Source organism: Portunus trituberculatus, chromosome 15 (assembly GCF_017591435.1).
Source record: "Portunus trituberculatus isolate SZX2019 chromosome 15, ASM1759143v1, whole genome shotgun sequence".
Classification (NCBI taxonomy): domain Eukaryota; kingdom Metazoa; phylum Arthropoda; class Malacostraca; order Decapoda; family Portunidae; genus Portunus; species Portunus trituberculatus.
Window position 1 is genome coordinate 13,662,715 of NC_059269.1, and position 23,104 is coordinate 13,685,818.

A 23,104-nucleotide genomic window follows, 5' to 3' on the forward strand; every position below is an offset into this window, starting at 1 on the left:
TAACCACTACACTACACTGTGTGTGTGTGTGTGTGTGTGTACTCAAGCCTCTGCTGTAATGGCCAATTGGTAACAGTATTGTATTATTAGGACAAAAATTACATAGTATTACAAAAAATTCAGCAAAGAAATTAATGCTTATTGGCTGTTTGGCCTAAGATACATCAATATTCAGATACAGTACAAAGAATTTTCTCACCAGTTTTCTCTTTGCACCACAGTTAACTACATCTAGCCATATCAAGAGATGCTGAAAATTTCTCGGTTCACTCACAACAGTCCTCAGAGGAGCTAAGACAATCTAAGGATCTAGTTATCCTTACAGGAGTTTTTAGCTGTTATAGTGGACTCAGAACCTCCATTAAACATGATATGACAGTTGTAAAATTACCATAATTTTGATGAAATGAGATCAAATTCTAGAGCAGCAGAGGGTTGAGTGTATTGAGTTTTTAATCTTTCAGAACACTTAATCAAGACTTTTATATGCCCTTCTTTATACATGTATAGAAATGTGTTTCTGTAAGTGTGCATCATGGTAAATATTGTATCCTGGAATATGATTTGAGAGAGAGAGAGAGAATTGTTTTATGAGCCACTTTGAAGTGAAGATGCTGTACACTGTCTATTGCAGTGTCACATGTTCACCAAAAAACACATTTTATTGCCTGGTATTGTTAACATTTTGTTATGAATATATATTTGCAATAGAAAAATGAAGTTTCTGCCAAAAGTTTTGAACATATTATTCCAACTCCATCATTCCTTATAGTTGTAAAGTTTTTGCCCTGATGATATGTGCCAGTAATATGGTTATACATCACTAACTTTTGTCTTAATTAAGAGTCCTTCAAATTTTTTAACCATTGATTCATTATATCTTTCTCTTGAAATTTTTCAACATGTATCACTGAGTCAATCATCTTTCGCCTTCATTCTCCATCCTTCAGATTCAGTAAGTTATAAAGCTAATGATAATGAATTTGCTTGTGGAAACATAATGTTATTTTTCATCATTCCTATCCAAAGATCTGTCAGTATGAGCTGTGAACTCTTTGTAGGGAAACGGCTCACGGCTGGCTAGGTGACCAGCAGACGACCTAAGTGAAATACATGTTGCTGAACAATTATGTACCAGTCTTTATCATCACCCATTCCTCTATCAATTGCTCTCTGTACAGGGGCCTTATTTGTCCATGTACTGAAGAGGGACGACAGTTTGAGTGTCTTCTTCAATGACTCAACTGTCCCTCTCTTCTACACAGAACATTCTAGGTCTGTCCTTTACTTATAATCTATACTGAAAACTTCATCTCTAGCTAATTTATCTTCTATGAAGTTGGACATTCTGAGTTATTTCTCTGAATGACTTTAAGGAAGGTAGAAACAGAGATAGGGGCAAGGTTCCAGATTTTAGCAGAGAAAGGGATTAATGACTATGAGTACTGGTTAACTCTTGCACCACTGAATACTACAAAATAAGGATGAAAGAAAAGAAAGTATTGTGCAGCGAGGCGTCAAGAGGAGGGGACTGCGTAGCGTGTGATATAGCGACTTTTTTAGAATGTATCTAGTATGTAGCATCATGTGAAAATTTGATTTGGCAACACTGCTGGCCACAGGCCCACTTCCACTGAAAATAAATAAATAAAAAAAAAATCCCATATTCTTCATTAGTGCCCTGCCTATGCCACAGAAAGAAAAATAGAAAATGGCAATATCCCTACCAGGGAAAATCGGAAGATAAATCGGGGACCTATTATCTATCTAATGATATCACAAAAACAAAACAAATTTGCGTATATTCTTTGGGAAATATGGTCAAAAATTAAGAAAATAGAAAGCAAGAACCGAAATCAATAAATGTAGAAACAAGAAATAAGTGCGCGCGTTTTCAGAGATGTCAATATGCGACTGAAATTGCAAGTCACTAGAAGTATCGACTGAGCCCTTCTAGTCCGAACATGTTCACACATAGTGACTGGGAAGTATCATCTGGTTAGCGAGAAGCGAGTGTAAACAAACAGCTACCCAACAAGATGTCTTCCTTTGGTGACGACGATTGCGATCAAATTAAATCATCACAAGTATTCAGTCCTCACCTCTAATAACACCCTGCACAGAGGGAAGCAGTCATCGGAGAGTGGCAGCTATCTCATCGAAAGTTTTTTTTTTTTTTTTTTTTTTTTATTACTATAGAATTCATATTTAGGGTCCCAGATGTGTTCTTTTTCCCTCACCAACTCCAAATTATTCTTTTCTACATCGATACCCCATTTTCAAACCTTTCTCCCTGACGTCACAACGTAAATGAAGTCGCAAATTGACTGAACTAAATCAACATGTTGGTATTGTTTTACGACTGGTTTTTCAGTCGCACCGATATTCAGTCGAAAACTCTATCGATTTGTAATTTTAGTCGCAAATTTACACTTGTGAACCCACCTTAATTCAAGCAGTGGGAAACAAAAAGTATGGGTAGGCAGAGCTGTTGTAAAAGCCAGCCGGGCTACAACGTGCGTGATTCACATGTGACACCGCCAGTCACACCGGCCGGGCTGGGCCGTCAGCCATTGAGCCAGCGAGCCCCCCGTTAAGATGACTGTATATCGCTGCTCCATCATGTTTTCCGTCTTTCTCGCAGTCTCAGCTGTTATGCAGCCCCCTGACTCACCACACAGGTAAATGAGAGACTAATTATTTTTCAGGCTCCTCAAGTAACAGGTGTCATGACGGATACAAGACAGGAAATTAGGAAAAGATAGGTTGGGCTCCCGCCAGCTATGTTTGCATGGATACTTACTTTGGAGAATTTTGCCTGTTAGCGGAAAAGCTGGGGTTTACTCACCTGGTTAGCCACCCTTAGCTCCCTAACCAGAAAAAATACAATGAAGAGTAGGAAAATGGGTACGCCTGTCAACTTTAGGTGTAGATTACTGGATGATTGTAACAAACTGATTGGACTGTAATGTGTACCCATTGAAACTTCAGAAATGCAGGTTATATTATTGTGCAGCAAACAGCAGCACATTGTGTGTATGCATATTACTCCACAAAGTCGTACAGAATGTTGCCTAAATGACTGAAGGGCTGATTTGAAGGATGGCAGCGAGTTCAGAGCAACAACATGGTCAGGCAAAGAATTCCATAAACGGACACACCGGAATGAGAAAAATCGAGATCTAAGATCCACTGAACTGTACTGGTGAGCTAATTTAAAACGGTGTCTACGAGTATGTGCATGTGTTGTGATGAATAAATCTTCGGGAGAGATAGAACATTCAGAGTGGAAGATCTTCCAGTACTTTATTATTTCAGCACGAGTAAGGCGTCCACGTACAGAGTAGAGGTCAAGAGCTAACAAACGCTCTTTGTAGGACAGTCCAGTCATTCCGTCTATGTGTCGAGTCCACGACCTCTGAACACTTTCTAGCATCTTTAGGTCTCCAAGATAACATGTGTTCCATAGGCATGAACAGTATTCTAGTAGTGGTCTTACATGTGTAATAAACAGATTTAGCATAAAATTCTGTGATCTACAAATAGTTGCTTTTAGTAAATTTGCTGCCAGACCTGCAGCCTTGTTAACTGTAGTTTTATGTGCATGTGGAAGCGTAAAGAAGTGTCAACCAGTACACCAAGATCCTTGTGGGCATTAACCTTTTGTATATCTGTACTATTGAGTGAGTAGGTGTTATATGGGCCTATGTCTTGCTCTGGAAAAGTGCCTCTGTTGAATCTCAGTGTGACACACTTATCTATATTTAAAGAAAGCCCCCAGGAGTTTGATATTCTATATATAGAGTTGATATCACGTTGGCAGTTAGATATGTCAACAACTGTGTGGGTGTGCGGCAAGTTACGAATGGGCAGATAAATCTTTAGATCGTCAGCAAATATTTTGCAATCACTCTTTATGTAAGACGGTAAGTGGTTTACATAGATAATAAAAAGTAAAGGACCGAGAACTGAACCCTGGGGTACTCCACTGGGGATTAACCTGTGACTGCTTGGGACGCCTGTAACAGAAACAGACATTGTTCGCTGAGTGAGGAAGTCTTTGATCCACTGTAGGAGGACACCAGAGATGCCAAGACAGGAAAGTTTTTGTAGGAGAATAGTGTGGTTGACAACATCAAATGCTTTAGAAAAATCAAACAGAATTAAGTCTACTGTATATCCACTGTCTAGCCATGATGTGATAGAGTTGTAAGTAAGCAGTAGTTGGTCCTCAGTTGATCTCCCACTCCTGAAGCCAAACTGGTCTGTAGATAAAATGCCATTACTATTAAGATATTCTGTAAGACCGTCAACCACTATGCGTTCAAGAGTCTTGCAACACACTGATGTTAGGCTTATTGGTCTATAGTTTAACGGCTGATGGCGGGAGCCTTTTTGAAAATAGGGGTAATTTGAGATACTTTCCACTTCCTAGGAAGTATGCCTGTTGACATTGACTTCTTAAAAATAAGAAAGAGTGGAAAAGTTAGATTTGGGCAAGACTTTAACAGTTGAGGGTGAATACCATCCGGGCCCATACTGGAGTTAGGGTCTAGTAGAGAGAGTTTCTGACGAATGTCTTCCTGTTGTATGTCAATATGTGCTATTTGGGAGTCGCTATGTTGGTGAGGAGCAGGATACAAGTTTTTGTTCTCGAAAACAGAGGCAAAACTGTCAGCAAATAACTCAGCCATCTGATAACAGTCAGTGGTTAATGATCCATCTGTTAACTTTAAAGGACCTACTGTCGGGTCACAAACTTTTTTCTTGTGCACATACTGGTGCACAGCTTTAGGGTTATGACACAAGTTTTTTACAAGATCCTCTTCATGTTCTCTTTGGGAAATAATGTGGAAGTTTCTGAATTGAGAATTAACATGATTGAAATTATTTAAAGCAATTTGAGCTTGAGGGGAGCGAGCGACCATGTGTAGCCCTTTGTAATTTGTATGATGACCATAATCTGTTTCGCTCTCTTTTTAACTGGTGGGGAGGCTTGAAGGTTTTAAAAGTGGGATTGGAAGGCTTTAGTGGTACATAGAAATCTATAAGAGATGTGACAATGTCGAGAAACTTTTCATACATTAGATCAGATGAAAGATAAGCAAGTTCAAAATCCCAGTCAACATTGGAAAGGTAAGTGTTGATTTTATTATATTTTGCTTTGTTCCATGCTCTCTTAGTGGGAACTGTAGCAGAGTCAGAGTTAGTAGAAAAGAAATAGTCAAGTAATATAGGAACATGACCACATCCAGGCATAGGGCAGAGTGAGGTAATAGTTCCCACTCTATCAAGCTCAGATGTAAATACTAAATCTAGTGTGTTACCCGATGGGTAAAAAGTTGAGAAATTAACCCATTGCTTAAGGCCAAGAGATATGAAACAATTCATAAAATGTTGAGTAGAAATGTTATAATCTTTGTACATTGCTTCCTTCAAAGTCCAGTCAACGGCTGGTAGGTTAAAATCCCCCAAGATAACCACATCTTTGTTCAAACAATACTCCATAAGAAAGTTAACCAGGAGGTCATTTTCGAAGTGTGAATAAGGTGGTGGTCTGTAGACAACTATGACGTGTAATTTAAGGGATATAAAGGTAAATAACTTGTACATTTGAACAGACAACTGGTATGGAGACAAACTCGAGTGTTCCTTACATAGAATGCTACACCATGTTTATGTATTGTACCTGTAGTGTCTGTACGAACCATGTTGTAGCCTTGAACAGAAAGTGTGGCATTTGTAATTGAAGGAAGTAACCAAGTCTCTGTAACAGCAAATATGTCTACATTGTGTTTAGTCAGTATGTTAGTTATGTAATTAAGTTTGTTTGGTAGATTGTTAACATTACATAAACAAATAATTAGTGACTTATAGCAGACATGAGCTGGACTTGAAGCTGGACTGGGAAACACTAGTTTAAATTAGCAGCTGCGGTGGTGTTGGCTGAGGCTGCTTGAGCTCTACGTTCTACTAATTCTTTGCGTTGCACGTATGTCAAGTCTCTGTTTATGTAAATGTGAGTCGTACTGTATTGTCGTCAATCTTAATACGGAATAGTTTCTTCTCTCTGTTTATACAATCAACACTTGATAAGGTTAGTGATCTGCCAATAAGGTGGTTAACTATGGGGTCAAAGGTTGCCCCAAAGTCATCATCAGTGGTGGCATCTATGCCTCTAACAATAACTGATGTTACTCTTTTTTCTCTCTCCCTCATTTCTTTGATCTCCTCTCTTATTATCTGTCTGTTTGTTTGTTCTGTTGATTGTGTGGAGTAGGATGTACAAGTGTGTTGTTGCATGGATGATACTTGGGAGGAAAGTGTTTGTACTGTTTCACATAGTTTCTTAACTGTTTGTAGGAGTTGACTAAAGGCAGTGTTGTCTTGGCCACCAGCACCATTACTGCGACTGGATGAACGACAGTCAGTACAAATATTAGCGATAGAATCACCGCCGTACTGTTTAATACTGGCTACAAGAGGCTCAGGAATACCGAGACACATGGAGGTAGAACAAAACCAGTTGTTACAATTCCTATCACAGCCAATACAAGAATCATCAAGTGAACTCTGACGAGGCTTCCACTGGCTTCAGTACCTTCCTCAATCCTTAACCCTGGACTTTGTATTATGGATATGATGAACGTGTTATGTACCAGTGTTGGCAGTGTGGCAGTTGAGCCCTGCCCTTCCTGTACATAACACAATCGATCTCTCCTGGGTTCAACTCACCTGGTAGGGCCTTGCCAACCTAAGTCCAGCCAGACTGGACAAGAGAGGGACAGGCCCAAGAGTTCAAGACAGATACTCCAGTCAGGTTACACAGGCAGCACTACTCAGACATGTTTATAAATGACTGGTTGAGTGTATTATTCATAGAAAAATAAAGCATGAAAATATCAGGGAGTAAACATAAGATTAGAAGAACAAATCGTCACCTAAAAATTATTGCAATCTGGACTTCAATGTAGGGAGGCTGGGAGCATCAACAATATCATGGGGTAGTGAATTTAATTTCAGAATGATTCTGCAAGAGAAAAAACGTTTGCGGGCTTCACAGTGAATGTTGCATTCACTATGGCGTCTAGTGCCAACCATTGGGGACACAGTGAAGATGTCAAATGGAGAGATGATGGAGAGATCATAAAAAATGCACTAACAATATATAAGATCTTATCTCAGCATTCTGCCCTTCACAGAGAACAAACCCAATGTGGACAGCCTATCAGAATATGGAAGATCAGACAATCCGGTAATCTGTTTTATCCACCTGTGTTGAACAGATTCCAGGAGCCTGTTTTGGCCCAGAAATCTAAGAGATTATTGGAGATGCGAAATCCAAAATTGGTCGAATATCAGAAATGAAAAGAGTAGATGTAAATTTAGTCGAGTGAGTGACAGTTGACTTCAAGAGATTAGTGGCAATACTCTCAATGCCACACAGCTATGGTACATAATATTTCCAATTGTCACATTACTGGATTGTCAAGACACATAATCCTTTAACCAGCCAAACCAACGTATCCACATTTTCCTGCACTAATTAGTAAGCACGCAGGCCTACAGGCATGACAGGCAAATAATATTGCCAATGCTCATAATACTGAAATGAGGAAGTGATAATTTGAACAGCTTGTTTCAGCGAGGTGGGGATGCCACCTGCTACCTGGTCCCTGCCACCAGTGTTAATTAATAAGGACACATATCTAATTATTCAAACAATTTCATTATGTACTTTTAAACAACTGTGTTTTTTGACCAGACATTTTCACGCCCTCACTGTATTCACTATTCACCTCACGTTTGGGAGGCTCTTGTCCACTCGTCCAGTGCACAAACAATGCAGAGAGGCAGTTCGAATTCAAGTCCCTGCCATGCCATACCTATATAGTTGGGCGTTCCATTTTTTCCCCTTATTCCATTCTTCCATCTTTCCGTCTCTAATATTTCCTACTGTGTGGAGCGTGTTGTGGTCTCAGTCCTACCTGAAGATTAGTCTATGAGTTCTGAGCTCACTCTGTAATGGGGAAGCTGGCTGGGTGAACAAAAGGCGACCGTGATGAATAACATGCATATTACGTAGTGTAGTGTTTAGCACGCTCGGCTCACAACCAAGAGGGCCCGGGTTCGAGTCCCGGTCAAGCGACAAGACAAATAGGCAAGCCTTTTGATGTGTAGTCTCTGTTCACCTAGCAGTGGTTTCGCTTTCCTGGTGAGAATATTTATATAGTCTCAGTCCTACCTGAAGATCGGTCAGTATGAGCTCTCTTTCCGCAGGTGTAGGCAGGGGGGGAAAGCCTAGCTGGGTGACCAGGAGACGACCGTGGTGAATAGCACACACCCGAAGAAGCATTCATGTGGTGTGACAAATTTGTAGAGGTACTACATGGAAGAGATCTAGCTGATTGAATGTAACACATCAGTAAGTACAATCTCCCAGTGCTGATTAGGCAAATTAAATGACTCAAGAGTCAGTTGTATTGCCTTCCATATGGTTCCGTTTAACATCTCCAAATGCCCATTGCCGTTGGTGCGTCTTGTTGCGACATCTTTCTGAGACAGAGGTCCATAAAGGTACGTTCCTTGATCAGAGTAAATGTAGTTAGGTATCCCACACAGGCTGGATATTTGCTCCAAACAATTAATTACTGTTGTAGTATTCATGTTTGGACATGGGAGGGCAAATGGATAACATGAATATTTATTTAATACTGTAAACTGATATCTATTATCTACGAGTTGCGCGAAGATGTCGGAAGAGGTCCTTTGAAGCTACCACTTAGCCTGTCCATGGGTTGCATTGCCTTGACGTCCTCAGTGGAAAGTGGAAGATTCTTTGATCTCATAAAAAAGACGGGTTACTCCAAGATGACAAAGTCCATCGTATAAATCGACAAGTACAAATGATGAGTAACTTGTAGTGGAACAGCAAAGGCTGTAGTAAAGGTGTCATGCACTACATTTTCCTTTCTTGGGCAATGATGTACTGTATAACTGAAGGCTGTAAGCTCCACCCGCTATTCATGGATCTTCTTGTAATTTGGTGTGTTTCTGGTTGTCAAACATGAAGGCTAAAAAACGTTGGTCAGTAATTAGATCAAAATGTTGTTTGGTCAAGAAATGACTCCATTTCTGCACAGCTTCCATAATGGCCACAATATGGTTGTGTATAGTTAACTCAATTAAGGCAAGGGTTGAATTCTTGGAGACCATGTTATTCAAAAAATTTTTCCCTTAAAAACAATGGTAGTAGGAGGGGTTATATTTCTGACTACTGGGAAAGTCTATTTTGGGGATATTCTTATTAAAATCTTAAAAAAAAAAAAAAAAAAATGCATCGCGGGGTGACGGAAACAATTAGCTCTAATGGCACGTTGTTGAGTTAACAGCATCAAACTTTTTATTACCTTATCAGTGGTATGTTGTGAGGTAGAAAGACTTGGCTACCACTAACCAAGCTTTACTCAGGTTAAATAAGCATAACTGTAATCCTGTAAGAAAATACATACTGTTATAATTCTAACACTACAGTACTCTGTACAGAGTGTACATATCCACAAAGTATTAACACTTAAAATAATGAAAGAAAAGTGAGAAAACTTACAAGGCATGTTGTATTGAGTGCCACTAAAGATTGTAAACAATGCAAAACAGACATATGAAAAGGGATCATGACAAAACTCTTGAAATAAGTAGGACATTATAATGTTCAAATATTATCATTTTGCAATTAGGCTGTACTAATCTAAAACACTTTTAGTTCAAGACAAACTTTATTTCCATTTAGGTTCCATAAGAATTCTCTCACTGTATTAAAACAATCATGTGATCATTCACGCTCATTTTAACAGTGTCGTAGTTGATGCTTATATTCACTCATAATTTATATGGGAATCTAGTTAAGGCTGCTGTGGGCATACTAGATATATAAACAATTATACAAAACTAACAATTAATGGCTCTTAACTTCTCACCCATTTGTACATTTATAATTTGTAACTACAGTGTTCAGAAATGACCATCACCCTACATAACATTTTAGAATGTCTCTACTAGACATAGACATTGTCATGGATCTTGTAATGATACATGGAGACCTAGAATTGAAATTTTCATTTTTTTTTTTTATTTTAGTAACTTCTTTCATTTCCATAAAGAAATGTTTTGTATAAAATGTTATGTAAAAATGGTATGTACCTGTACTTCCATGACCCATATTCTACAATACAGGGGGACCTCAGATTACACACATCTGTGAGTCTGGTTTATGTTGCTCATGGATTAAAAAGATTCCATTGAAGGTATAGAACATGCCAAGAAACTTCTTTCAACTCTCTCATGCACATGTACCAGAAGTTTGACAAATTTATAAACTCACTGGCTTCAATATACATAATGGATGTGACATTAGGTTTTGTGAGATTCTGGAAATTTATTAATCTATATTGTGTATGTGATAATTATTCCTCGCTGATAAACATACTAATGCCTCTAGGAAAATTGTATCTGTAGGTCAAGCCCCTTGTTAAAACAACTATCTTAAAAAGCAGAAGGTATCATCAGCAACATCTGGAGGTAACAATAATAATATTGATTTATTTAGTCACTGAGACATGGATATTACATAACACATATCTCTGTATTCCCTGCATGATGTATATGACAATGGGGTAAAGGTGGGGTATTGCTCCTCTGCCTTCCCACTGGATGCTTTCCCACCATACAAGAAGGAAGCAGAAAGACACTTGTATTTTTTGACTCTACTTTCATTTCTCTTTCCAGCTTCTTTACTGTATGTCACCCATATGAAAAAGGGAATTAATAAAAAACTAAATTATAATAAATGCTAACAATGATCCTCACTACACTAAATGCAAGTTCCATCAAGATAACTTAAAGATATACTTTCAGTGAAGTACATCAAATCACCATAACTTGTTAGCCCATTGCCATCATAATTGATGCTAGTGGCTACTGGATATACTTCATAACCATCAGCACTTAGTCATGAACACAAACGGTAGTCATTACTACTATATACTGTTGAAATTACAAAAACAGGTTTCATTCATGTGCAATAATGAAAACAATCTTTGCATTTGTAATAAGAATAACCTATAACAGGCAGTAACATTACTAATAACCAAGTCCTATTAAATCTTAAATTGTTGACATCAGTAGTTAGTTGTAAATATGTCCGACACGACTTAAGATACAATATTATTGCACTAAGCTCCAACTTTTGTTTGGAGGACTAGGCATAAACTCCTGCCATATGGATTAACTGGGGATCTCATCATCTCCTTTCCCCAGAGCCATCCTGTGGAGGCTTACCTTATAAATAGCAGTACTGTGTTTAATATGAAATAAAACCCATATATATTTGCCCTCTCAAAAATTGACAAATCTTTGGTATGTATAATGAAGAACTCCCACTGTAAGGATAACTCAGACCACCCTGAACAGATTAGAGATTACATTTCTTGTGCAGATGAATGTATTTATATGAATACCTATGCAGTGAAAATGTATACTAAATATCTGGATAGGTTTTTTACATAATTTCACGATGACCAACACCAGATCCAGCTAGTTCACTGGAGGAGTGCCCTAGCTTCTATGATGTTTGCCATTCTGAGTCGTTTCTGCCAATTTTTCTAACATCCCCAGCTACTAACTCTGTACAATAGCCTTATTTGTCGCTATATGGAATATACTTCTCAAGTATGTGTGTGTGTGGGGGAGGGGGGTCACTCATACCATTCTTATAGACCAGGTACTATGGTCTCTGGATTGGAGTAGGTGTGTAGTAAGAACGAATATCATTATGAAAGCGCAGCAGTAAACTAATGTACACTGTTGAACCTTGTTGTGACATGTGTGGCCACCTGTGCTGTGCCTGGATTTTTGGTATGTAATAAGAGAGTGGGGTTAGGAGACTATTCCAGTTTGTGTGGAGCCGTCACTTACTCCAGTCAACTAGTAGGATTACTGTTTCACTCCAAAGAATATACGTAGTTATCCTTAGAATGGGAATGACTCCAATACAAAATCATCATATGCTAGATGTTCTTCAATAATCAGTTAAATTTATATCACTCATTACTTTGTATACTCATAACTTAAAAAAAAGCTACTTGCTTATGGATAGAAAATTATAGTGACATTACATTTTTTTAACTTTCTTCAAACATGAAAGCAATTAACTAGCAACCATGCACCTCAGCCATCATTGCCTCAAAGTTGATTGCCTCATAACCGTCCTCCATTTTGACAGTTAAAAAGTGGTCCACCATGGAGGAGGAGACTGTCATGGTAGCAGGGGCTTGGACCTGGCTGTGGTGCTGCTGCAGCTTCTTCACAGGTAATCCATCTAAGTCAGGATACAAAAAAAAATTACATGGTTAGTAAAAACTCACTTGTATTACTCAAAATTATTACAGAAGTGAAATTAGGTTATATTTTGTAATATAAGTAATAATTTCATTACATTCTCCTGGAGTGATTCATGTGACTCCTTTCAAGATCTAGTGAGATTCCAGTGAGATGAGGGTCTAAGTTTCCTTTTCAACATAGTCAATACAGGAATACAACTGTACCATTTGATTTACTCATAATTGTTAACAATGTGCCAATGAAACATTTCTTAAAGCATTTTTTCTCTAATCACAGACTTTAGTCATTGGGGAGTTTAGAATTGTTGATAGCTATGACTCTCTCGGAGAAATATGGAGATTAGGCATAGACAAGAAAAATGAGGACAAAATAATTAAACATGTTCACACACACACACACACACACAGCACGTAGTGTAGTGGTTAGCATGTTCGACTCACAATCGAGAGGGCCGGGTTCGAGTCCCGGCGTGGCAAGGCAAATGGGCAAGCCTCTTAATGTGTAGCCCCTGTTCACCTAGCAGTAAATAGGTACGGGATGTAACTCGAGGGGTTGTGGCCTCGCTTTCCCAGTGTGTGGAGTGTGTTGTGGTCTCAGTCCTGCCCGAAGATCAGTCTATGAGCTCTGAGCTCGCTCCTTAATGGGGAAGACTGGCTGGGTAACCAGCAGGCGACCGTGGTGGCGAATTACACACACACACACACACACACACACACACACACACACACACACACACACACACACACACACACACACACACACATTCAAATTATTATCAAATAGTCAATTTGGTTTTAGAAAAGGTAGGTCGTGTGTAACAAATTTATTGAGTTTCTACTCTAGAATAGTTGATAAAGTACAAGAGAGAGAGGGATGGATTGACTGTATTTATTTATAGATTTAAAAAAGGCATTTGATAAAGTGCCACATGAAAGATTACTATGGAAGTTAGAGGAGAAGGGTGGCTTAAAAGGAAGCACATTGAGATGGATGGAAAATTACTTGAGGGGGAGAGAAATGAGGACGGTAGTTAAAGATATGAAGTACAAGTGGAGAGCAGTAGACAGCGGAGTGCCACAGGGTCAGTATTGGCGCCAATACTTTTTCTCACATACGTATATAAACGACATGCTAAAGGGAGTGAACAGCTACATAAATCTGTTTGCGGATGATGCGAAACTGTACAGAGTCATAAAACAAAAAGAGGATTGTCAAATACTGCAGGAAGACTTAAACAAGATCTGGAAATGGAGTAAAAAATGGGAGATGGAATTCAATGTGGGCAAAAGCCATGTCATGGAAATGGGAAAAAGTGAAAGACGACCAGTGGGAATCTATAAGATGGGAGATAGAGTAGAACTAGAAAAAGTAAAAAAGGAAAAGGACTTGGGAGTGACGATGGAAGAAAACAATCAACCGGTAAGCCATATTGATAGAATTTTCAGAGACATATAATTTTGTTAAGGAATATTGGATTAGCATTTCACTATATAGACAAAGAAATGATGAAGAAATTGATAAGTACTAAAATAAGACCTAGATTGGAATATGCAGGAGTTGTGTGGACCCCCCCTAAAAAGAAACACATAAGGAAATTGGAGAAACTACAAAAAATGGCTACAAGAATGGTTCCAGAATTTAAAGGGATGACACATGAGGAGAGACTAAAAGCTATGGATCTACCAACCCTGGAACAGAAAAGAGCAAGAGGGGATCTGATACAAGTTTATAAATTGATTAACAGAATGGATAATGAGAAACTAATCCTGAGAGGAGAATATAACATTAGAAGCACAAGATCGCATAGTAAGAAACTGAGGAAGGGAAGATGTCTGAGAGATGTTAAAAAATATAGTTTCCCGCAAAGATATGTTGAGACTTGGAACAGTTTGAGTGGGGAAGTGGTGTCAGCAACGAGTGTGCATAGTTTTAAAGAAAAACTGGATAAGTGTAGATATGGAGACGGGGCCACACGAGCATAAAGCCCAGGCCTTGTAAAATTACAACTAGGTAAATACACACACACACACAATCACATAGTGTAGTGGTTAGTATACTCAGCTCACAATCAAGAATGCCCGGGTTTGGGTTTGAGTCCTGGATGCAGCAAAGCAAATGGGCACACACACACACACACACACACAGCACAGCCATCGAGGACACATGCATCTGAGCACCTCGCAGAGATTACTACAAAAGGAGTTGGACTCAGGCCTAGACGTATGTACAGGGGGAGAGGGGGCCATAGGTTCTCCTATCTCCAAATTAAATAAGTGTTAGATCACATATAAGGAATGAATAACGAGAGAAAGATGGAACAAAGTAGTGCTGCCAGGCGTATGGTAGAATCAAAACATACACCGAGTGATAACCAACGCTTTATAGAAACTCCTATTGGTTTAAGGAAACTGACTGATGATACTATGGAAAAAGATTTCTCGGGTTTCAGGGATGAACAAGGTAATATGAGAAGGCTTATTAATGTAGAAAGAGAATTAAGATATATGAAGGAGGTGATGTCCAGTCTCATGGACAAACAAGACCGACTGATAACGGAGAACACAGCTCTGAAATTGAGAGTAGCTGAATGTGAGAAAGTCAGTGCAATAAACCAGGAATTGAAAGAGGAGATTCAGGAAATAAGGAAGCAAAATGACGTTCTAAAAACCACATCCCAAAATTATGAAAGCTCTTTAAAGAGCTTGCAGGCTAAAGTGCAGGATGGGATTACAGACAGGGCAGAAGGTGGTCTAGGTGATAACAAGTTGAAAGAACTAAGAAATGAATGGAAACAGGAGCAAGAAGAGGAAAAGTCAAATTTTCAGAAGTGGTAAGGAGACAAATTCAGGAGAACACAAAAGTCGCTGTAATAGAAGTTATCAAGGAGAAGGAAGATTTGGTGTGGGATGCAGTGGACAAGAAAAAAAGCTTCGTGATTTATGGGATGAGGGAAAAGAAAAATCCAAATAAATTCGAGAGAACATGAAGAAAGGGAAATGGCCAAAACTGTTATCAAACGAGTACAAGACAGTACACAAGAATATGACCAGGAGGTGGAGGAAGTGATTAGGCTGGGAAGATATAGTGAAGGCCAATGAAGGTGAGAATGAGATCTCAAGTGGCTGTAGAGGAAATTATGGCTAGAAAAGGGAAGCTGGCTGATGATGTTGATCACAAGGAAATATGGATAAAAAGAGATATGAACTTAGAGGAAAGGGAAAAGGAGAAAGTGCTAAGAAGTGAAGCTAAGGAAAAAAATGAGAAAAGGACAGAGATAGAGAAGAAGAATTTTTACTGGAGGGTTCTGGATATGAGACTAAAGAAGTGGTACCTAAGGAAAAAGAGGAGGTCATGGAGGAGGCAATAAATTAAGAGTGACTTATACTAACATAGATGGGTTGTTATCAAGCATATTGGAAGTTCGGGATTATTTGAAAGAGAAAAAGCCGGATGTAATGTGCATCGTTGAAACAAAACTGAAAAAAAGAGATCCATGTCAACTTTAAAGAGGAGGGATATAATACCTGGAGGAGGGACAGGAAGGATAAAGGGGGAGGAGGAGTGCTAATAATGGTTCGTGATAATATATGTGTGGAGGATGTGCAATATGGTGAGGACAAAGTGGAAGTAATGGGAGTAACAATCAGAACAGAAGATTTGAAGAAAAGAAAAATTATAGTTACATATGTTCCACCAAAGACTAATACATGGGGATCAGAAGAGCATAAAGATATGCAAAGAGAGGTGATAAAGTGCCTAGATAACATGATAAGAAGAGATAGAAGAATACTCTTAGTTGGAGACTTTAACTGTAAAAAAATAAACTGGAGAGAGATGGAAGTAATGGATAATGCTGGGCAGTGGAGTGAGAAAGTGTTACAGTTGACTATGGTTAATACAATGGACCAGTGGGTGGAGGAGTCAACAAGGTACAGGGGAAGAAGAACCATCGTTGCTTGACCTAGTTTTCACAAAGAAACCAGAGTCCCTCCAATCATACAATACCTTAGTCCAATGGGGAAAAGTGATCATGTGACATTAGAGATGCAAATGCAGGAGGAAGATGAGATAAGTTACAGAGAGGACTATAAAGGAGAGAGATTAAATTATGCAAGAGCAGATTTTGAAAAATTAAGGATTTATTTTGCTGATATTGAGTGGAGTAATATTATGTGCAGAAAGACTGTACAAGAGAAATATGATATATTCTTACAGAAATACAATGAAGGAGTAAAAAAAAGTTTGTTCCTGTTTATAGAGTTCAGAAAAATACATGCTTGGTACAATGCTAGATGCATACAAGCAAAAAGGCAAAAGATAAAGCGTGGAAGAAACTCTTAAAGCAGGGAAATGACTATAACAGACGGCAGTACAAAGATGCTAGAAATGAATATATTAGAGTAAGGAGAGAGGAAGAAAGAAAGTTTGAGAAAGATGTAGTGGATAAAAGCAAAGATGAACCCAAACTTTTCTACAAGTTTATAAATGGCAAAACAAAGAATAAGGAAACAATTGAAAAATAATTAAAGAAGGAAGACATACCAAACAGAGAAGGAAATGTGTGAAATAATGAATGAGAGCTTCAAAACGGTATTCACTGCAGAAGATGATTTCACAGAACCTAATAGGACATTGGATTGCCAAGGATTACAGGAGATTGCAGTGCACAAAGAGGATATTGGAAGATTACTGGATAAGTTGGAAGTCAGAAAAGCAATGGGGCCAGATGGTGTATCAGGCTGGGTGTTAAAAGAATGTAAAGAGCAATTACTGGATCCAATTTGGGAAATAATTAAAAGTTCAATAAATGAAGGAAAGTTCCACTAGAGTGGAAGAGAGCCAACATAATACCGATATTTAAAGGAGGAAAGGCAACTGAACCACTAAACTACAGACCAGTGTCACTTACAAGTGTCGTAGGGAAGTTATGTGAAATAATTATCAAAGAAAAATGGGTTAAATTTCTAGAAGAGGAGCAAGTCATATCGAACAGACAATTTGGGTTCAGGACAGGGCGGTCATGTGTATCAAACTTATTAAGCTTCTACTCGAGAGTTATTGCAGGACTTGAAAACAGAGATGGATGGGTAGACACAGTATACCTGGACATTAAAAGGCTTTTGATAAAGTCCTCATGGAAGACTTCTTTGGAAACTAGAGAACATAGGAGGACTGTGGAACCTTGCTCGAATGGACAAGAGATTATTTGAAGGATAGGAAATGAGAACTGTGATCAGAGATACATACTCATCTTGGGGTAAAGTAACTAGCGGAGTGCCACAAGGGTCAGTGTTAGCCCCATTATGTTTCAAGTTTATGTAAACGACATTCACATTGGGATAAACAGTTATATAAATTTATTCGCTGATGATGCAAAGTTGCTAAGAGTTATCAAAACCAGAGAGGACTGTCTGCTGTTGCAGGAAGATTTAAACAAGATCTATGAATGGAGCAAGAAGTGGAAATTGGAGTTTAATGCCAAGAAATGCCACATAATGGAACTAGGAAAGAGTAAGAGAAGACCAGTATGGAACTATTTGATGGGAGAGGAACAAATAATGAAGACTAAAGAGGAAAAAGATCTTGGAGTGATCATACAAGAAAATCTGAGCCCTGATAAACACATAAGCAAGATATTTGGACTATCATATAAGATGTTGACTAATATAAGAGTGGCATTTCATTACATGGATAAAGATATGATGAAAAAATCATCACAAACATGATACGCCCAAGGCTGGAATATGCAGCAGTGGTATGGTCTCCGAGCTCTAAAAAGGATATAAGAAAATTGGAAAGGATACAGAAGATTGCTACAAAGATGGTGCCGGAATTAAAGGACCTCACATATGAAGAACGACTGAAGGAAATGGGACTGCCAACCTTACAAGATAGAAGAGAATGGGGACCTAATAACAATGTATAAGATAGTAAATGATATTGAAAAGATAGACAAAGAAGACCTGGTGCTGTTGATGGAAGAAGATGGAAGGACAAGAGGACATGAAAAGAAGATCAGGATGAGGCAGTGTGCAGTGGGTGAAGGATATTGAAAATACATTTTCCACACAGAACAGTGGAAAAATGGAATGCATTGGATAATGGAATTGTCACAGCACATAGTGTGCATAACTTTAAAGAAAAACTAGATAAATGGAGATATGGAGACAGGGAACACTATGACACATCCAAACAAATTCACGAGAGAACGTGAAGAGAGAATTGGCCAAAATTACTATCAAACAAGTTCAAGACAGCATGCAAGAACAATACAACTAGGTAAGAATGAGACAAGTGGCAGTAGAGGAAATTATGGCTAGGAAAGGGAAGCTGAAGATATGATGAAAAAAATCATCACAAGCATGATAAGTCTAAGGCTGGAATATACAGCAGTGGCACGGTCTCTGAGCTCTAAAAAGGATACAAGAAAATTGGAAAGGATACAGAAGATTGCTACAAAGATGGTGCCGGAATTAAAGGACCTAACATATGAAGAATGACTGAAGGAAATAGAACTATCAACCTTACAGGATAGAAGAAAACATGGGGACCTAATAAGATAGTCAGTGGCATTGAAAAGATAGATAAGGAAGACCTGGTGGTGATGACAGAAGATGGAAGGGCAAGAAGACATGTAAAGAAGATCAGGATGAGGCAGTGTGTGAAGGATATTGGAAAATACAGATTTCCACACAGAACTTATACAGTATAACTAGGTAAATACTCAACTATAGAGCTCTAGAATGACTAATGTGAAGATATGGTTATGGTGGACAGTGATACTCCAGGTTTTGCATCTCAACTTGGCTGTTGCTGTTTTAATATATATAAAATAGTACTCTCCACATACTGTGTTTGCAATTCCTTTTATGGATGCAAATAATTTGCATGAAATACATTTTCTTGCAATTTTTTGAAAGGGTGTTTATAAAATGAAGCTTTACTGTCACACTAACATTCAGCAGTGTTCCACTACTCACAGTGAATAAATTTATCCTTTATCCTTAGCCTGTCACAAAATAAAGCGGTATCAAGTAGTTAGGTTAGCAATTCATGCTGCAGAAGCTACATTCATTTTCTATGTTTCTAATGACAAAAAAAAACATGAATACAGTACCTTAACTACTCATACAGCTGCAATGTTTGTCTAATTTTCATTGGTCAGAGCTTTTAGTTTTGCTCATGAAAAATACAAGTAGGGTTCACAGCCATGAGTTTCCCGAAGCATCTCCTGACAGAGCTCAACAGTTTCTTCATCATGAGCTTTTGTTCTGATTAGTTCTATATTGCTGTCTTGCACATCATTCTCTGAATCTTCCATAGTTATCTCCACTTCAGTGTTTGTTTCTTCTTCATTACATTCTTGCCTACAGGTTTTACTTTCCATGTGACTGTAGGATGCATTCCTCAAATGTTCCCCAAATGGATCAGGTGAATGATTTGTTATATCAGAAAATGGAGGTCTAATATGGCAGGGTAAACTGGGTGGTGATTTTGTAAAAGTCTTCATTAAAGGTTGAGGACACTGTGAGCCTGCAATCCAAAATAGCAAAAAATTATAGCTTTACAGTGTCTTAGATGTGAGTCTCTCTCTCTCTCTCTCTCTCTCTCTCTCTCTCTCTCTCTCTCTCTCTCTCTGCATATATATAAGGGAAAGATGAGCTATCTCCATATTATACTAGTGACTCATTCCTCTTTTAAAATGAAATTACATTTGAAGGGACATCATTTTGACACCCTGGAAAAGATTCACCATGAAATCACAAGTGCATGACATACTTTAAGAACAAGACTTTCAGAACGCAGTCAGCAGTGGCAACAACCCTAGAAGCAAGGAATCACTGAGCATTTGAAGATGATTCCCAAACTTCATTCATCTAAGTACTTTTAGGTACTACCTTGTATATGAATATGTTTGCAGATGATGCCAAAATTTTTTAAGTATCCGTCAAATCAAGATTGGAATAGTTACAGTACTCTCTCCAATATCCATGCTAATTCAACCACAGCATGTCCAGATGTATATGTTACACCCCGTTTGTGAAATCGCCCATTTCATGAAATGGGCAAACCCAATTCATGAAATGAACCTAACCTAACCTAACCTAACCCAATTCATGAAATGTGCAATGGAGAGGCCATTTCATGAAATGGTTAGGTTAGGTTAGGTTAGATTAGGTTCATTTCATGAACTGGGTTTGCCCATTTCATGAAGTGGGCAATTTCACAAACGGGGTGTAACATATATATATTTTATAATTTTTTTTTCCTGTCCTACTTATTTTTTTTAATTTTATGCATTTTATTTGTGCATGTTGGAATCCTCAGAGTAGAGAAACCAATGTCGGATTGATGATATATTATAAATAATTCTCAGCTGTGAAAGCAACCATGTTGTCTATGGTAAGAGGCAGCAAATGATGGAGTGGCAAAGGATATGAACATATCCAAAGAGTGAGCAAGAACAGGGAAAGTTGAGATTGTGTAGATACATGAAACAGCAATAGCAACTGCAGAAATGAAAAATACAATTCAGTACAAAGTTACTGCACCGATGAAGAGCAACAAGAATTGCTACTAAAAAAAGATCCACTAGGTACTGGTCCCCAAAGAGAGTCGAAACTGTCAACCAAAAATACATAAGTTTAAAAAGGAAACTGAAGTCACCAATTGTTATTTTTGTCCATATTCTTAAAACTGTACTGCATTCTAATGTTTTCATTTTAAACTATAGTCCTGCTCCTCCAACAATGTGGATTGGGTGCTGCTGTGTTGGGGAATTCCCGCTGTACAGTGGTGCTGCATGTCTCATAGCCAGCGATGCAGCAGACTTCTAATATTAGTAAAACTTTAGCAAATATGGTCAGCAAATATACATACGCATTTAACCTTAGTATTACAACATATGAGAGAACAGTAAACTTATTATTGATAATATATTTATAAGCCTGGCAAGAAATGTGGCATACATATTTTACAGTGTTGCTAAAAAAAAATAACATACTTATAAAGAGGTTTCCTTGCGGTTTGGGATGGGTAAATAGTTCCGTAGTTATAATTAGATTATATCGTGAAGGAAAGTACTTTAAAATAAGCTGACATAAGTAAGAAAAAAATCTACATTCAAATCCTCACGGCAGCAACACCAATCACGCCCGCCATCCATACAGGTGATGGGAGGTCAGCTGGTGTCCTTGACCAGGAAAAAAGAGAGGGGGGAGGAAGAGGGAGAGGGGGGGTAGCCAACGAGGGATTAAAGATATGGCAACGCTGTACTCCCGCTATTTCCCATGGGGGCCACACCCAATCCACATTGTTAGACGAGCAGGACTATAGATGGCGTACATATAGTGCATGCAGTTTAGCATATCGTAAAAGATATGATCATGTTTAATCTTTGCAAACATGATAGTGATGTCAATCGCATACAATTTGAGAATCCCTTGTTTGGAATGCCTGGTATCAGATACAATCTTTTGACTACCACAGTCATTACATTTTTATCTGTTCTGGTATCCTTTACTATGAAGAGTTCTTTCATCAGCTGTACAATGGTTTGGGGATCAGTAATGTGAAGACTGATCTCTCCAGCATTACACAATGGTTCTGTTTATAGATTTTTGATCAACTAGGATTTTGGTGAACACATTATTTTTGGGGGGCTCCCTTATCACCAAGAGATGTGGTGATACCTCAAGTTAATTAACCATGACTCTCTCTCTCTCTAGGTTGTAGTTTATTTTTTTCCTCCTATGCTTCATGTTCACATATCAAAATTGTCTTTGGTATACATAGTTGAGCATATTTTTTTTCACTATTACTCCAGCTTTTTAAAATTTATTTATATACATGTTTTAAGTATCCACATTGGTGACTAAAAATAGAAATGCAGTAATGCAGTCTCTTGCTGTGACTGATACTAGCTAAGAATTGAAGTTTTTTCTAGGTCTGGATTTTTTTTCACCATTGGCTTATCATGTAAGGGATTCTCAACTTGTGTTTGAAAGAGAATGACTAGTGATTGATGACTAATGTCATCAATAAGAAGCTTCAGCATGCCACATCTATTTCCCCTATGAATATTGGGGCTGACAGATAGACAGTACTGAAGCAAAATTTAAAAAAATTTAATAGTGGCATTCTATGTCCAAAGACAATAGAAATATAAATTACCATAAAGATTTTTCCCATGATCCTCACCTTAAAAATAATGTCCCATAAGACAGCGTGGATAGTGAGCATCAAGGCATCCCACAGTACCTGAGTACCCAGGAAGTGGCGCAGGAACAGGGGCAGGGAAACCACTGGGATGACCAGAGGCTCCCCTGTTCTGAGCTGAGGATAATGTTGTATGCATCTCGCTAGTGGAAGCAACCATCTTCGTAGTTGAAGACTGATTAAAACTAAATTCCTTTGACTTGGAAGCTTCAGTTATTTCCAGTGCAGGAGTTTTCACTCCTGTTTTTTCTAAGAGGTGCTTTGTCATGTGAGGATGAAACTTGTGTAAGACTTCGTAATTTGCAAAAGTTTCACTTGACATTTCTGAGTTTATGAGTGTATGCATTTCTGATACACTTTTCTTACTGTTCATGGGTGTAATATCAGATTCTGAAATGGGGAAACTCTGTCTTAGAGACATTGTTACATTCTTTAAACTTCAATGAATAATCAGCTCATTATGAGTTGAAGAATTCCTTATTAATTT

At 38.3% G+C, this 23,104-nt stretch overlaps 2 protein-coding genes across 9 annotated transcripts in view; one reads left to right on the forward strand and one right to left on the reverse strand.

Moving 5' to 3' along the window:
- The first annotated feature begins 2,524 nt into the window (after positions 1–2,524).
- LOC123503982 overlaps positions 2,525–23,104 on the forward strand; it is a 61,433-nt gene continuing 40,853 nt past the window's right edge. For 2 of the 4 annotated variants that reach the window (XR_006674666.1, XR_006674665.1), the window contains exons 1-2: positions 2,529–2,681; positions 12,281–12,367. The gene's annotated coding sequence lies outside the window, so the exon portion shown is untranslated. Of the gene's footprint in view, positions 2,682–12,280; positions 12,407–23,104 lie in introns of all 4 variants that reach the window. The other 2 variants (XR_006674667.1, XR_006674668.1) reach the window with 2 other exon arrangements.
- The window catches only part of LOC123503974 (ankyrin repeat domain-containing protein 10-like), a 35,885-nt gene continuing 22,543 nt past the window's right edge, over positions 9,763–23,104 (reverse strand). For 2 of the 5 annotated variants that reach the window (XM_045254145.1, XM_045254146.1), the window contains exons 6-7: positions 22,600–23,007; positions 12,240–12,376 (exon numbers count right to left, since the gene is read on the reverse strand). In XM_045254145.1, coding sequence (XP_045110080.1) covers positions 22,601–23,007 — 407 coding nt within the window. In that variant the 3' untranslated portion in view covers positions 12,240–12,376; position 22,600. Of the gene's footprint in view, positions 12,377–19,516; positions 19,933–22,599; positions 23,008–23,104 lie in introns of those variants that run through there. The other 3 variants (XR_006674662.1, XM_045254149.1, XM_045254148.1) reach the window with 3 other exon arrangements.